The following is a 16850-nucleotide window of genomic DNA, read 5'->3' as shown; positions in this document are numbered from 1 at the left end:
CTATTAAAGTCTCCAGTGATGATTATTTGTAGTGCAGCTTCTGTGTACGTGTGTTCAGACGGGGTCAATCAAGATGGTTTAATCAGTTTGACTAAAACAACATTTACGGAGCCCCATTAAAGTCACATGATGATGGGAATTACATTTCAAAGCTTTTACGTTCACTCTCAAATCTTTTGCATTCCCCATGCAGGAAATTTCATGAGCAAATGCAAAAGCATTGAAATATATATATATATATATATATATATATATATTTATTTATTTTTATTTATTTTATTTTTTCTCGCATCTCATACTTTTTCAATCACCATGTCCTTACATTGAGTACATTGAGACGCTCTTCATTATGGGCTGGGACCTATGTGTGGGTGAACTGAGTCTGGATGAGGTAATTTCCTGTCCCACCAGCCTCTACTGCCAACCACTTCCTGTCGCTCTTCTTTTCACCAATAAACTGAAGGCAAAAATTCTCTCAAGGATGTCAAAATATAACTTGTCTGTCTACAGTCAAAGTGAAGACATCCAGTCTTACTCAATATACAGTATGTTCCTGTATTGAGAATCTTGCTTAATAATTCTTCAGAAAATGTGTTGTTCTTTCAGTTTAATACTTTTAACAATCAGTTCATTCAATAGCAAACAATGCAAGATACAGGTTTCAAATCACCCTTGTTGCTGAAATAATTACACAGGCTACAGATGCCACATTAAAATATACACTTACATTACCTAAATAACATAATTGACATAAAATCCATAATGTTTGTAATAGTATCTATTCAGTGTGTTATCAAAAGGTGTGATGAAGTATGACACAGTCATGAGGTTTTGTGTAGAACAGAGTTTGCTGCCAGTACAGTAAATGATCTCACTGTACCATATGACTGAATCTATACTGTAGTCGACCTTTATAAGGGTGAGTTACAGTAATGTGTCAGTCTTTACCATGGTAATGCCTCTGTTGGTTTTCCATGTTTTATGGGGACTTTCCATAAACATAATGATTTTTATACTGTATAAACTGTATATTCTATCCTCTACCCTAAACCTACCCATCACAGAAAACTTTCAGCATTTTTACATTTTATAAAAAATATAATTTCATATGATTTATAAGCTGTTTTCCTCATGGGGACCAAAAAAATGTCCAAACAAGGTCTAAAATTACTGGTATTACCATCTTTGTTGGGACATTTGGTTCACAACACAGTGTTTACTAGGACCACACACACACACACACACACACTTTGAAAATCGTGGTTATCAAGATAAATTGCTTATAACTCATTACATTTCGTTATCCATATCAGAAGTGGCAAATAAGTTCTATAGAAACTATGCCTATAGAATCAATATCTATAGAAATCTTTATGTGTACCAAATGATTCATTGATTAACCATTAAGTTCAGCTGGATTAAATAATAGACAAACGTATTAAACTGAACGAAAAGAGATGAAAATTAAAAGTTTGATAGTAATAGCATTATGAAAGGCAGTTACTGTGAATGAAACATTTATATAGAAGAAACACTTATTTTGTGTAGTGAAAATGATACTTTGTGATTTTGTGTATTGAACTAATGCAATAGAAAATATGCTGAAATGTTTGAAAAAAAAAAAAAATGCACTTTTGATGATCTGTTGTGATATTTGTACTGAGTTTTTTTTTTTTTTTTTTTTTTTAAATGTAGCAATTGCTTGTGAAAATTGCATCAAAGCAATTGAAAAAAAAAAAAAAAAAAAAAAAAACTTTAACGTCATTTACATATAAAAGATCACCACCAATGTCCAAATCCTTTAATTTAGAATGGCGAGCTGCGAGAATAGCTTAGATTTCCGAAATAACTGCAGTAATCTGGCAAGGAAAAATGTGTACGTCTGCTCCTTAGCACCTGACATGGTGCTAAGCACTTTTCCACGTCAAAGACCATTTTTATAAATGTGAGCGTTGGCGTGGGTTTAAGCGAACACACACTCTAAGATCAAATCTGTGTGTACGCACACTTTATAAATGAGGTCCCTGGTCTAAATGTAACATCCCTTTAAGCAGGACCCTACAGGTGTTATCTAGGTGCAGTGACGAGAATGCAACACTAGGGGTAGATACTCAGATTAACAAAATGACAAAAATGGAAATGGAAATTTCACTCTCTTAATAAACAAATATTCAACTCTAATTCCAACAGACAACTCAAAGAAAATTAATGATTAGGAGAAGTTGACAGAAAGAGTATAAGTAAGAGATGAAGTGACCTGTTGAGGAGATCTGATGGTCTGTGATTCTGCTGGACGGATTCATTTCTGATTCACTCCTGACTGAAAATGAGCTGATTGTTGAAACGTCAGTGATCTTGTTAGCTGGTTAAAAACAAACAACAACAAAGATCAACCTAAATTTGGTTGTTATTGAAAAATAGATTAAGCAGTGGATTTTTATGTTTGTCATGTAGCAGATATACTTCTTTTAACGTTACTTGTCTTGAACTATAATTACTAAACTAGAGTTTCAAAGCAGTTTCCCCAACACTGATGGAGACAGCTTTGAAGTTAGTCTGAAATCAAGATGCTGTTGTTTTATTGTAAAGCGATCTCTACAACTCACCTGTACAGATGAAGAAACAAAAGACTCTTGCTTTCCACATTCTGAATGGTTTTAACCGCATTTGCTGGTATGCAAAGTATAAAACCGCGTCTGTCTGTCAGTCTTTCTCTCACTTCCTTCCTCAACCCCAAAACAAGTCTTTAGTTGTACAAAGGCAGTTCAACTGAGATTTCTCAATATAATTAACTTCCCACTTTTCACCAGTATAAAGTGCCTCCAATATATAATTGTTTGCACAGGAACATTTAAAGTCAGTGTAAAGTCAATTCTGAGAATTGTTTCTAAATAAATTATACATGTTAATGTATTGCTGTTCATGAATTTTTTTGGGTGGGGCTAAAATAGTGTCTCAAAGCATGGCCCCGCCCCTAACACTATAATACCTAGTGTTTTACAGTGTTCCCAAGTCCGTGGTTTTCCCGCGGAATTGGGCTACTTTTACACTGTTGCCGCGGGTTGTTTTTCATGTCCGCGGGTTGTATCGACCCAAAATAACGTGATATTTAGCCACTGGAATGCGGATTTTACCAGGGAAACCCGCCAAAAACACCGATTTTACCGTGGGACCCCTTCTGAAATGCGACTGGGCTAGTTTTGGGAATTTGGGCTAGTTTTGAGTAGCAATTGGGCGGGTTTTGTTGTGAAAACCTGGCAACCCTGGTGTATTAGCATCAGTGGTTCGTCCACTCAGTCTCGAGTTACTGTCATTTTACTGTCATTACCGTTAGTTATGCAGCCTACATTTTGCTAGCTAGCTAGCCAGCTACGTCAAGCAAATGCATTTTACCTGGTTGTGATAACATACAAAACAGCTCGGTCTCCTTATTTAAATTTCCTAAAAACAATGAGAAGAAGTAGATTAATTTTGTGAAGAGCCATCCTGATGGAGTGATAATTTTACACCGGATACTTTACAAACTTTCATTAGAGACAACTGGGATTCACCGACAGTCCGCTGTTATTGGTGAATGGGGCTGAACCGACTATCTCCCGCCTCACTTCATCCCGTCTCGCGGCGCCTACATCTGCTGCCACAGTCGGCAGTACTGCCCACCAATGAGTGTAAATTGCCTTGTGTGCTTATGTTATAATTAGTAGGTAGTCCACAGTAACGCTACTAAATTTTGCAACCCTCTAACGTGATTATTTTGTTTATCTGCATCAGTATGTTGGACTTATTAGACAAGTTGAGAGAGAACGCATCTTTCTCGCGAGTGGGCGTGGTTTCAGCGCCAACAGTGGACACGCCCCCAGCGTTTCAGAGCAGACATGCTGTTTTTTTTTTTTTTTTTTTTTTTTTTCAAGATTTTGATAACTTATTTCATTTACTTGGCAGTTTTTTTAATCAAATTTGGCTGGGTGTTTAATAACATTTTTCTGTGGTGAAAAATAATGTAAAGCAGTGTATTGCTTTACATGGATTTTAAACAAAATTATGAAAGTCCATTTTACACTTATAAGGATGTTCCAAAAAAAGTAAAAAAAAAAAAAATCCTCTGCAATGTTGTAATTTTCGTAAGGTAATATTGCACTTAGTAATTATAGAACTTGTCTTGATTATCTGACAGGGTTTTTGTCGGTTTGATAAGAAGTGTGTTGCACATTGAGTGTTTTAATCGCTCGTGACCAGCAGAGGGCCCCAAATAAAAACTATAACACTGTGCAGACTGACACTGCAAAACATTTCCTTCATCAGTATTTATGTCTTGTTTTCCAGTATAATCTTTAAAAAAAGATACTTATTTGAAACAAAATTGCATAATCTAATCAAACTTGTTTTCAGAGAAATGATGTTTATGTATATTTATTAGATGGTGAGACAAAAATACCAATACAAATGCAGCAAAGTGAAGATGATAAACACAACAGAGATTATTATTACCTTATAATACTTACTGCTTCACAAAACTATACTGAGACAAATGTGAATGATTTCTGTATTATATTTAATAACTAAAATACCATCTCAAGATATGTTGTATAAGTTTGTAAAATTGCATTCTAACACTTTTCTGCTCTCTATCAACAAAAAGGCGTCAGTTAATTCAGTTAACTTAATATGTTTTATTTTATTGTGAAAATTATGACAGAGGTTAGATTATTTTAGCTGTCTGAGAAGTTTGGGGTTTTAATAGTCTGATAGATCGACTCTTGAACAGAATCTGCTGTAAGACTCTGGTACACGTGACTCTGTCTACTGGTGTCCAGTTCTGTGTAGATCTGATCTTGTGTTTGTGCTGAAACTACATCTATGTAGTAGGAATCTGTGTCGACCGGTTCTGTGTTTGTATAATCTGGGATTGTAGGTCTGTAAAATTCCTCTTTATCACTTTGATCTTCTAATGAGTCTGGATGATTTATTCTCTCATAGTCATCCTGTATAAAATAAACTTATAAATTACATAAGCAGATAAGAGCTAAGATATATAAATATATAAAAATAGTATCTCGATGATTCTAAAATAACACTGATGTTATAACAAGGTTATTAATTATGAATGAGATTTGCTGTCGTCACCTGCACTGATTTAATTATCGATTTATTGAAATATGCAGGGGCTCTTTCAGAACGTGTTTTGAAGAAAAGTACATGTTCTGTTAGTGCTGTAGTCTCACCTGAGTTACTGCAGCTGTTGTGCTTGAGTGCTTGAAACAGACCAAACAAACACACGAAAAACAGAACACAAACACACATCAAAGCCACCATCATCATGAACCTGGAGTGACACCCTGTTGATACAAAGATCCCCTGCACCGAAAACAAAAGCGAAAGTCCTGCTGTGTGACGAATCCGTTTTAAAAGTACAAATATTCCATGTAATCATGGCTCAATTTACATGAGGTCTTTATGGAGCTTAAATGTATTTTTTTCCACAACAGTTGAACAAATCAGTGTTCTTTGATGTTTAGACAAATGATTAGTCATCCTGTCAACTGCTCATATATTAAGGATATTCAGTAGGACAGTGAGTCTTCAGCTCTTGAGTTTCTCACCTTTGGTGACTGTTAACCAGATCTCGGAGGTGAAATTAGGCAGCAGACTGATATCTACACCACACCAGTACTTTCCAGAGTCTTCTGGAGCCAGTCTAGAGACGAGAGCTGTGAGAACATGAGAGCTGGTGTCATCCAGAAGAGTCAGTCTCCCTCGTTCAGACCTCGTCTCTCTCCGGGTCGTCTGAACACACTGAGGATCTCTCTGAGCAATCGAGTCGCTCATCTGGCAGAAGTACTTGCTGTTATTCTTGTACGTTTCAGGATATCTGCAGGTGACTGAGATGTTGCTTCCCACAGATCCAGTGACGGTAAGAGCCAGTGAGTTCTCCATCAGCCACAGCACTGAAAGACCAAGCACTGCTGACAGAGACCGATTCAGAGTTATCATGCTGAATTGTTGTTTATCAATGAAACTGAAGAGTAAAAAGTGAAATTCTCACTGATTTAGTGTAATGACAGATACCGTATACCTGAGAAACTGATGGAGGTGACGGTTCTCATGACTGCCTGCTTCAACCTCGACTCCCACTACCTGTTCTCACACTAAATACTGGACAGATATTGTGTGTGTGTGTGTGCACGTGTGTGTGTGTGTGTAGAGTTACACTTCCCTATAAGTAAACACACTGTGACAGAAGTATGATTTGAAAAACAGCTCCCTCTTCAGGACAGTGGAAGTAAAGTCTGGCCATCCTCAATGTTACTCCATCTATCTATTTTGTTGCCTGATTCTTTTATATAAGGGAATGTAGTTACATGTTACTGCCCCATCCATCCATCCATCCATCCATCTAAAAATGTATCAATCCATCCATCCATCTACAGTGGGTACGGAAAGTATTCAGACCCCCTTAAATGTTTCACTCTTTGTTATATTGCAGCCATTTGCTAAAATCATTTAAGTTCATTTTTTTTCCTCATTAATGTACACACAGCACCCCATATTGACAGAAAAACACAGAATTGTTGACATTTTTGCAGATTTATTAAAAAAGAAAAACTGAAATATCACATGGTCCTAAGTATTCAGACCCTTTGCTGTGACACTCATATATTTAACTCAGGTGCTGTCAATTTCTTCTGATCATCCTTGAGATGGTTCTACACCTTCATTTGAGTCCAGCTGTGTTTGATTATACTGATTGGACTTGATTAGGAAAGCCACACACCTGTCTATATAAGACCTTACAGCTCACAGTGCATGTCAGAGCAAATGAGAGTCATGAGGTCAAAGGAACTGCCTGAAGAGCTTAGAGACAGAATTGTGGCAAGGCACAGATCTGGCCAAGGTTACCAAAAACTTTCTGCTGCACTTAAGGTTCCTAAGAGCACAGTGGCCTCCATAATCCTTAAATGGAAGACGTTTGGGATGACCAGAACCCTTCCTAGAGCTGGCCGTCCGGCCAAACTGAGCTATCGGGGAAGAAGAGCCTTGGTGAGAGAGGTAAAGAAGAACCCAAAGATCACTGTGGCTGAGCTCCAGAGATGCAGTCGGGAGATGGGAGAAAGTTGTAGAAAGTCAACCATCACTGCAGTCCTCCACCAGTCGGGGCTTTATGGCAGAGTGGCCCGACGGAAGCCTCTCCTCAGTGCAAGACACATGAAAAAACACCTGAAGGACTCCAAGATGGTGAGAAATAAGATTCTCTGGTCTGATGAGACCAAGATAGAACTTTTTGGCCTTAATTCTATGTGTGGAGAAAACCAGGCACTGCTCATCACCTGTCCAATACAGTCCCAACAGTGAAGCATGGTGGTGGCAGCAGCGACTGGTTGCAATCGAGGGAAAGATGAATGCGGCCAAGTACAGGGATATCCTGGATGAAAACCTTCTCCAGAGTGCTCAGGACCTCAGACTGGGCCGAAGGTTTACCTTCCAACAAGACAATGACCCTAAGCACACAGCTAAAATAAGGAGTGGCTTCACAATAACTCCGTGACTCTTCTTGAATGGCCCAGCCAGAGCCCTGACTTAAACCCAATTGAGCATCTCTGGAGAGACCTAAAAATGGCTGTCCACCAACGTTTACCATCCAACCTGACAGAACTGGAGAGGATCTGCAAGGAGGAATGGCAGAGGATCCCCAAATCCAGGTGTGAAAAACTTGTTGCATCTTTCCCAAAAAGACTCATGGCTGTATTAGATCAAAAGGGTGCTTCTACTAAATACTGAGCAAAGGGTCTGAATACTTAGGACCATGTGATATTTCAGTTTTTCTTTTTTAATAAATCTGCAAAAATGTCAACAATTCTGTGTTTTTCTGTCAATATGGGGTGCTGTGTGTACATTAATGAGGAAAAAAAATGAACTTAAATGATTTTAACAAATGGCTGCAATATAACAAAGAGTGAAAAATTTAAGGGGGTCTGAATACTTTCCGTACCCACTGTATCCACACATCCATCCCTTCATTCATCCATCTACACATTTATCCATCCATCTATCCCTGCATCCATACACACATCCATCCATCTGTCCATCCACCCATTATATAGTTACCTGATTCTTTTATATAAGGGAAGGTAATTGCATGTTCCTGCGTCAAAGAGGTGTAAACTATTACTGAACATTCATGTAAACATACAAAGGTTGATTTTATTGTGCAAACACTTACTGTCTATAAATATGAAGAGCTACTTCTCTTTAAAGAAAGAAAAACACTTTTCAGGAAACTGAAAAACACCATCTGATCTTGATGACAGGAAGTTTACCTTCATACTAAAGTATGGACATTTTGTTTTAATCAATCCTCTTGCTAGAGCTTTTTTTTTTTTTTTTGCAAGTGGTCTTATTTGGGAGATTCCTGTCTCAGCATGGGGCAGTTCTCTAAAATAGACGTTAAAAAGAGGAAGGAACAAACTGTAAAACAGCAGAAGAAAGTTGTCAGCTCGCATTTGCAGTTCACTCTCCTGGAGTCTGTTTGCTGTGTCTGAAACTACAACACGGTAAGAGTTACACTTGTTCAGTGATGAATATTGAATAACTAATGAATCTCCATTCACAGAAGAAACTTCTGAGAAACATTTTCTTTCATAATAACCTCTGGACATCCAGAGCTCATGTGTGCCCAGTGTCGTCTTAACATGAGTTTCAACCGTGGAAAACTACTAACAATAATAATGTTAAAATAGTTTTATCATTTTTACAGTGTTTATAATATTGATGTTGTTGTAGTTTTTATGGAACTAAAGATGACGTGTTGTTGTGTAAATGATTTAGTTTCCTGCAGTGATGCCAATGATAACGGTTCCTCCTCTTCTTCTGCTGTTTCTTCACATGATTTCAGGTCAGTCTCTCCTGTAAATGCAATGGGACTTATAATAACTCAATATTAGGAGAAAAAAAAAACAAAAAAAAAAAAACCCTGAAATGATAAGGTATTTATGGAAAAACGAATGAAACATATTTATTGAAATTAACAGATTTATAATATAATTGGGGATTTAGCTTCAGGAGCCAACAGAGCCAAAATAACAAACAAAAGTAACTAATTTGTACCTCCTACTGCCCTAATCCACAAAATAAAATAAAAGAAAATACAATTACTTCCCTAACTCCCTAATCCAAAAACAGGCAATAGCAAAAGTGTCATTAGTCTCTGTACCTCCCAAATTACTATATAAAATTATATAAAGTATAAGAGCTAACAAATCTGTACAGGGGTAATCTGGAATCGAGGTCGGTAAACAGGTGGTAGTCACTATCACAAATATGGCGTTTCACAGGAAACTAACAACTTCTCTCTCACACTCGAATGAGAACCCAAAAATAAACACTCTCAACAGTCTTACTCATACACTCTGAAACCTACTAGCAAAGTCAGGCAAGGAGAGCACAGAGAGTGAGCACAAGGCTAATGAAAGAAGTGATGAAGGAGGCTTCAGGTGTGTTCGGCTGCGGCTGGATGCAACTGATCGGCCAGAGTAGCCGCGTACAGTCGGGGTGCAGCTAAAAACGGAGATGTGAAGTCGGACACTTTTTGATTCCCGTAGTGACGCTCATGTGGTGTTTGCATACTTTATCACAGCTGAAGTGAAATAAATGTAATATTTGACTAATACACAGATGTTTCAGAGATTACTTAAATCACATATTATTTAAATACCAATGTCGTGGGGTCTGCGTTTTTTATCAGTTTTATTCAGAGGTGTAAAGTATTTGATTAAAAATAATTAGTTACTGCACTTGAGTATCATTTTGGCTACTCTATAGTTTTACTGAGTTTCAAAGATATTAGCAACTTTTACTCTTTACTTGACTACATTTTGAATAAGTATATGAACTCTTTACTCCACTACATTTGTAATGAGCAATGCAATTAATTAAAAGTCAAAGAAGGCTTTGACTTTTTAATTTTACTTAGCATTATTTTACATATCTGTTATATTGACGAGAGCTTTTTGAAGAATATTGGTTTACTTATGCTCTTTTTGAGCACTTGAGCTTGACTCAGACTTGATTGTCTGTCAGCATTTTAGAGGCTGTTGTGTCGACCTTGATTTATTGCAATTTTGATTATAGAAAATAAATATGATTGCTCTTCTCACAAATCAACTGTTTCTTGTGTTTCACTGGCATGTCTCGTAGGTGTTGAGGACTAGTGCATCTTTGAGCCTACATTCAGTACGAGTAAAATATTTAAGTACTGTTAAAATGAGATACTCTAAGACTTTTACTCAAGTCGTATTGGAATTGGTTACTTATAACTTGTAATGGAGTAATTTTCGATGTAAGGTATCTGTACTTTTACTCAAGTAGTTTTCAGGTACTCTTTACACTTCTGGTTTTATTTTGATAAACATGACACAATACAACATCACGACTACATGAAAAGAGCTTTAACTGTTATAAAAAATAAAGATTTGTGAGCATTAGTGGAACTGAAGGTGTGACAATAAACAAGAAACAGACATGATCGTTGTCATGCAGTGAATCCGGCCAATTGTGAAACAGCTGTGTCGTCATCAGAGCTCGTGCAGCTCCTCTTGAGAAACTGCTCCGGCTGACTCAGCCGGCTGCTCTCGAATCGCTCCCGCGGTACTTTGAGGCCATACATCACATTTGCATGGCGTCGGCGCTGTCTCAAGTCGGACAAAATTTCTAACTGGCATGCACTGCTTCAAATCAGCCGCCGATCGGTCTGTGCAGCGCTGCAAGTCGAACAAGCCTTTTTATAAACGTCCAGGAGTCACCAATCAGAAGGAACCAATCTGGTTTTCTTCCTGGACAGAATACATACAAACACCTCCCACAACAGAAGAGAACACAGAAACAAATTACAAGGGATGTAACAATTAGGAAAAAAAAAGTTTTGACTAATCAGTTAACCCTGCTAGTAGCCCCAGGAAAAGTAATCTCTGGTAAAATATCTACTATAATGTAGTAAGATTTATTTGCTGCTTCCAAACAAAATTGTATTATTCAGGTTTTTGCAGACATAATGCTAAATGCTGAAACTTCTGACATTCAGTCTTTCATGTTTAGTGTTCATTGTTCTGCTTCCTGCATTTCATCACCTTCTGTCTGTCTGTAGATTTTAGACATAGTTCTTCATTTTATATAAAGATTTTTTTTTTTTTTTTTTTAAATAAAACAAGTTTTAATTAACTTTTATGGTCCCATTTAACTCATAGATATTTTTCACAATTTCCTTGTGAACGTTGTGTTTTAGGGGTTTCTAGTGCTGATTGGGGTGTGAGTTACAGTCCTTCACACATCTGTGCACTAAAGGACTCATCAGTGATAATGAACTGCACTTATACATACCCTACTGGATATCAGATCATGAGAGTGTTATGGACCAAAACAAATGATAAAGAGGACACAGGAGAGCATCCAGATCTGTCTGAGGACCCTGAATACAGTCAGAGGCTTCAGTATCTGGGAGATAAACAGCAGAACTGCACCATCAGACTGAGTCATGTGACACTGAATGATTCACACGAGTACTATTTCAGATTCATCACTGATAAAGATGATGGTAAATGGATTGGTGTTCCAGGAGTGACTCTTAATGTCACAGGTGACTTTTATGAGGTTTATCTCTTCTTCTAAAAATTAATTCAGTCAACTTAACTTTTTGAGTTATCTTTTTTGTACCGACTCAGTTCATTTGTCTTTAAGTAGAATATTAAGTATGTTCAACTTGCCAAATTTAATGTTGTTTGAACTTATATAGTTTAGTTGGATTAACTTTATGAAAGTAAGTTTTCAGTACAAACATTCCCAGTAAAATATGTTTTTTGTTCACTCAACTTAACTTTTTGAGGTACTAATTTCCATTTCAACTACTTAGAATATTAAGTATTTTCAACTTGACAAATTTAGTTATTTAAACTTACAGTTCAATAGTTTTCAATACCAAAGTTAATGTTCATGTAACCTAATGTGGCTTTTTTTAATAATTCAACCAAATAAATAATTGTTTTATTTCAAATGTTTCAGCCATGTTTCGTTTGAGAACTTAATTTCCATTTAAATTCATTTCTACTGCAAATAATAACTGATCTGATTTCAGCCACTGAAACATCAACTGCAAATCCAATCAATGACATGTCTCTAAATCTGAGAAGAGGATGATTAAACAACTCCAAAAACACTTTACCAGCTTCACTTATTACACACCAGTTTGACTTTATTTCTTTGTTGTTTCGTTCTAGGTTTAGCTCTAATTAATGTTAATGAAAATTTTTGAAGTCATCATTATAGAGAAAAGTGTTTGCTTCAGTTGAGCACTTGACCCTTGGCTTTTCTTAAATTGCCTTTTTTTTTTTTTTTTTCCACCATTCGCAACAGTGTTTCATTAAGAGCACTTGTGCTTTGATAAAATTAATCAGCTGAAGTTTCTGCTTTTATCACATTCAAATAATTATTGTACAGTGACTGATTACTGTTTAAATGACTGTTTCAAAGCAAATACTGCAATAATAAAGTTGAGGCCCTATTGAATTATGAAAATATCTTCTTTTAACTAAAACTTAGCTAGAAGCACTAGTGCATCAACACTGACACAACTGAGAATATCCAAAACATCTTATGCAATAATTTCAAACTGGGCGTTTAGACACACTTAGATATCAACACTCATCATACAAACCTCAACAATGGTGACAAAACAACTACTGAAATTCATGCTGCAATGCATGTCATAGGTCAAAATCTACTGTCCAGCATGTTTCTAATTCTTCAAATGATCAGATTGTGACACTGCTGGAGCAAATGCTGCAGCATCGCAAGATCAGTAGAAAGTTTAGAGACTCTAATAACACTAAACCCTGACAATCAGTGATGAGGTTTCAGATGTGATCAGTAAAGCAAGCCACTTTCATTAATCATTAAACACATATCATTAATAAGTAGCAAGCATCTGATTTCTGGCTTTCTTTAACACAACAAGCATGTTTTCTAAACAGAGTGTTAAAGAAACCGGTGAAGCTGGTAAAGTGTTTTTGGAGTTGTTTAATCGTCCTCTGCTCAGATCTTGAGAAATTTAATTTGTTTGCAGTTGATGTTTCAGTGCAGTTCAGTGCGACAATTATTATTATTTTTTGGGTTTAACTAATAAATAACATGAACATGAGTTGTGGTATTGAAAAGTTAAAAAATAAAATAAGTTCACTGTACTTTCATAAAGTTATTCCAAGTTCAAATAACTAAATTTGTCAAGTAAATACAACTTAACTGAGTCAATGTAAAAAATATAACTCAAAAAGTTAAGTTAAAGAAACTTCTTTTTTTTTTTCTTTTTTTTTTTTTTTTACAGTGCAGATATAATGTGTGTGTTGTGTTCAGATCTTCAGGTGGAGTCTCCTGAGAGAGTGACAGAGGGAGATTCAGTCCGTCTGACATGTAAAAGCAGCTGCACTCTGACTGACAGAGCAACATTCATCTGGTACAGAAACTCACAGCCATTAACTGAGAGAAGAGACAGAAACAATGAACTCCTGCTGCAGTCAGTCAGAAGAGAGGATGCAGGCAGATATAGCTGTGCTGTACACGGACACAATCACACCTCTCCTGCTGTTGAGCTCAATGTCATGTGTGAGTATACGGGTCAAAACACAATAATGGTCTCAGATTGTAACATAGACAATTAATCAGTATCACAGACAGAACACCAGTACTATCTGCAAGTTAAACTTTTTATTTTTTATTTTTGACAAATTAATATGACATTTGTTCAAAAATTATGACAACTGTTAAAAAAAAAAAAAAAAAAAGTTCAACTTGCAGATAGTACTGGTCTTCTGTTTGTATTACTGATTAAACAGTAATACCAGTATTGTGTTTTGACCCATGTTTTTTAAAGGTTTGATTTCCAAATCCAGTAGAGTTCACCGTCCCTCCTTAAAAAAAAAAAAAAAAAAAGAAATAAATAAAAAAGAAATAAATAAATCTGGCAGTAGACACTTTCAAATGCAAGTAAATTGGGATGATCCATAAATGTTAAAGTACTCGCTGTTTCAATAGTAAGGCTACAAGATGTGAACAATGTGGTTTTAGTGTTGGAAAATGCGGTAACACTTTATTTTAGGGTCTTTTAACTAGTTGCTTATTAGCATGCATATTAATAGAATATTGGCTATTTATTAGTACTTATTAAGCACATATTAATGCCTTATTCTGCATGACCTTATTCTACATTCTTAATCCTACCCAATACCTAAACTTAACAACTACCTTACTAACTATTAATAAGCAGTAAATTAGGAGTTTATTGAGGGAAAAGTCGTAGTTAATAGTTTATATGTGTTCCCTATACTGAAGTGTTACCGAAAATGCTTTCTAAACACATTTATAAAATTATAAGCATCACATTTCTGCTTTTAACTTCTCCAAAAACATCCTCACGTCTATTGCAAGTCTTTTGAATAACCTTAATTTTGTTCTCTTTTTTTCTAAAAAAAAAAAAAAAAAGATTGTTTTGGCTGTTCCTTAATGGGTGACCTGCACCAGCATCCTGGTCTGTTGACACAAGGATCCATTAATCATGTTATTTATGCTAAGTTCTGACCCCTCTATCTGCATGACAACAGAAATCAAACTCAGATGTGTGCAAAATGCATCAGATTATTTGAGAGAAAGTCCAGATGTTTACATTTATATGTATTATCCATATTTTGTTGCTGAGTGCATGGATATATTGTTCATGTTCTTATTTTGTATTTAGTAGGGCTGACCCGTAAATGCTGACTAAACGTTAGCTGACTAGAAGACGCTTAGCTGACCAAGATTTCATTAGCCGGTTAGTTGCAGACAAAAAAAAAAAAAAAAAAAAAAAAACTTGCACAGGAAGTGGCAAAGTCATGCAATTCATGAGGGCCATAATGTTAATGGCGGGTCCTTGTGGTAATTACAGTATGTCGGGCAGAAAATCCAAACATTTGCCTATCATCCATCACCCTCGAATATGGTTTATCATTTGCAACATGTAAAGTAGTAGCAACTTTACATGGCTACTTGCTCTAATGTTAGATAAATGTGCACTATTATATATCCAAGTGTTCATGCGGAGAAAGCAGCTAAAGTATAATGCATTTTACTTTACTAAAGCAGTCATGTTGATCTACTTTATTAATGCAAAAAATGTTTTCTGAAAACACCTACAATTGCTGAAAGCTTAACAAGGGTCAAGAGCTTAACTAAAGCAAACACTGATCTCCATGATGGTGACATATGTTTTTGTTTGAAAATGTTTCAAACAAAACATTTTCAACCAAACATCAACATTTAAACCTCTGTTCATTCTCAATAAGAGCTTCTGTAGACGTGTGACAGAAATAAAGTCAGTCTGGTTAGTAATAAGTGAAGCTGGTAATGCTGTTTGTGGAGTTGTTTAATCAGATCTTCAGATATTTAATATCTTTTATCTTCAGTTCATCTAAGACTGTGGCTGAAGAAAGTTGTAGCTTGTGTTCTTATTTCTCTTTCTTTCAGTGCTTGTTCACAGCAGGTGTTTGAATGACTGAAAGAATGTTTCAGGAACATTATACTAACCTTTAAATAACATTCTACTGACATTAAGGAAACTGCATATTTTTATGTTCTTGGAACGTTACGGATCAACGTTCCTAGAATGTTGAATTTAAATCTAAATTAAGTTGAAAGAATGTTTGAGGAACATTATACGTTATTAAAAAAACCCTGTTCCTCTAATGTCAAGAAAACTAGACATTTTTTACTTTCCCAGAACCAACACTGAATATTTAGAGAACGTTCTTATAACAAAATTCTGTTAGCTGAGAAGCGGTGGGATTCAGAATGATGTGCTCTGTATTCATGCAAGTAGCTCGTGATTGGCGTCTCAGAGCAGTTCTGTTTGAAGTAAATGCTGCACACTCCATCACTGCATGTGCTGTGAGTTTAACCTGCATTTTTGACTACTCCTGAGTATCAAGTTTAAGGTTCATACATTTTGTTCTTGTTACATACAGTGGGTACGGAAAGTATTCAGACCCCCTTACATTTTTCACTCTTTGTTATATTGCAGCCATTTGCTAAAATCATTTAAGTTCATTTTTTTTTTTCCTCATTAATGTACACACAGCACCCCATATTGACAGAAAAACACAGAATTGTTGACATTTTTGCAGATTTATTAAAAAAGAAAAACTGAAATATCACATGGTCCTAAGTATTCAGACCCTTTGCTCAGTATTTAGTAGAAGCACCCTTTTGATCTAATACAGCCATGAGTCTTTTTGGGAAAGATGCAACAAGTTTTTTTACACCTGGATTTGGGGATCCTCTGCCATTCCTCCTTGCAGATCCTCTCCAGTTCTGTCAGGTTGGATGGTAAACGTTGGTGGACAGCCATTTTTAGGTCTCTCCAGAGATGCTCAATTGGGTTTAAGTCAGGGCTCTGGCTGGGCCATTCAAGAACAGTCACGGAGTTGTTGTGAAGCCACTCCTTCGTTATTTTAGCTGTGTGCTTAGGGTCATTGTCTTGTTGGAAGGTAAACCTTCGGCCCAGTCTAAGGTCCTGAGCACTCTGGAGAAGGTTTTCGTCCAGGATATCCCTGTACATGGCCGCATTCATCTTTCCCTCGATTGCAACCAGTCGCCCTGTCCCTGCAGCTGAAAAACACCCCCACAGCATGATGCTGCCACCACCATGCTTCACTGTTGGGACTGTATTGGACAGGTGATGAGCAGTGCCTGGTTTTCTCCACACATACCGCTTAGAATTAAGGCCAAAAAGTTCTATCTTGGTCTCATCAGACCAGAGAATCTTATTTCTCACCATC

At 36.4% G+C, this 16850-nt stretch overlaps 1 protein-coding gene across 2 annotated transcripts in view; it reads left to right on the top strand.

Moving 5' to 3' along the window:
- The window catches only part of LOC127503995 (hemicentin-1-like), a 196558-nt gene that overhangs the window by 24352 nt on the left and 155356 nt on the right, over nt 1–16850 (top strand). The window contains exons 1-3 of one of the 2 annotated variants that reach the window (XR_007927272.1): nt 8441–8549; nt 8824–8890; nt 11276–11626. Coding sequence is in view for 1 of the 2 variants with exons in the window: in XM_051878295.1 (XP_051734255.1) it covers nt 13396–13644 (249 nt within the window). In the remaining variant the exon portion in view is untranslated. Of the gene's footprint in view, nt 1–8440; nt 8550–8823; nt 8891–11275; nt 11627–13395; nt 13645–16850 lie in introns of those variants that run through there. The other variant, XM_051878295.1, reaches the window with a different exon arrangement.

Source organism: Ctenopharyngodon idella, chromosome 2, assembly GCF_019924925.1.
Source record: "Ctenopharyngodon idella isolate HZGC_01 chromosome 2, HZGC01, whole genome shotgun sequence".
Lineage (NCBI taxonomy): Eukaryota > Metazoa > Chordata > Actinopteri > Cypriniformes > Xenocyprididae > Ctenopharyngodon > Ctenopharyngodon idella.
This window is presented reverse-complemented; position numbering and strand designations above follow the sequence as displayed.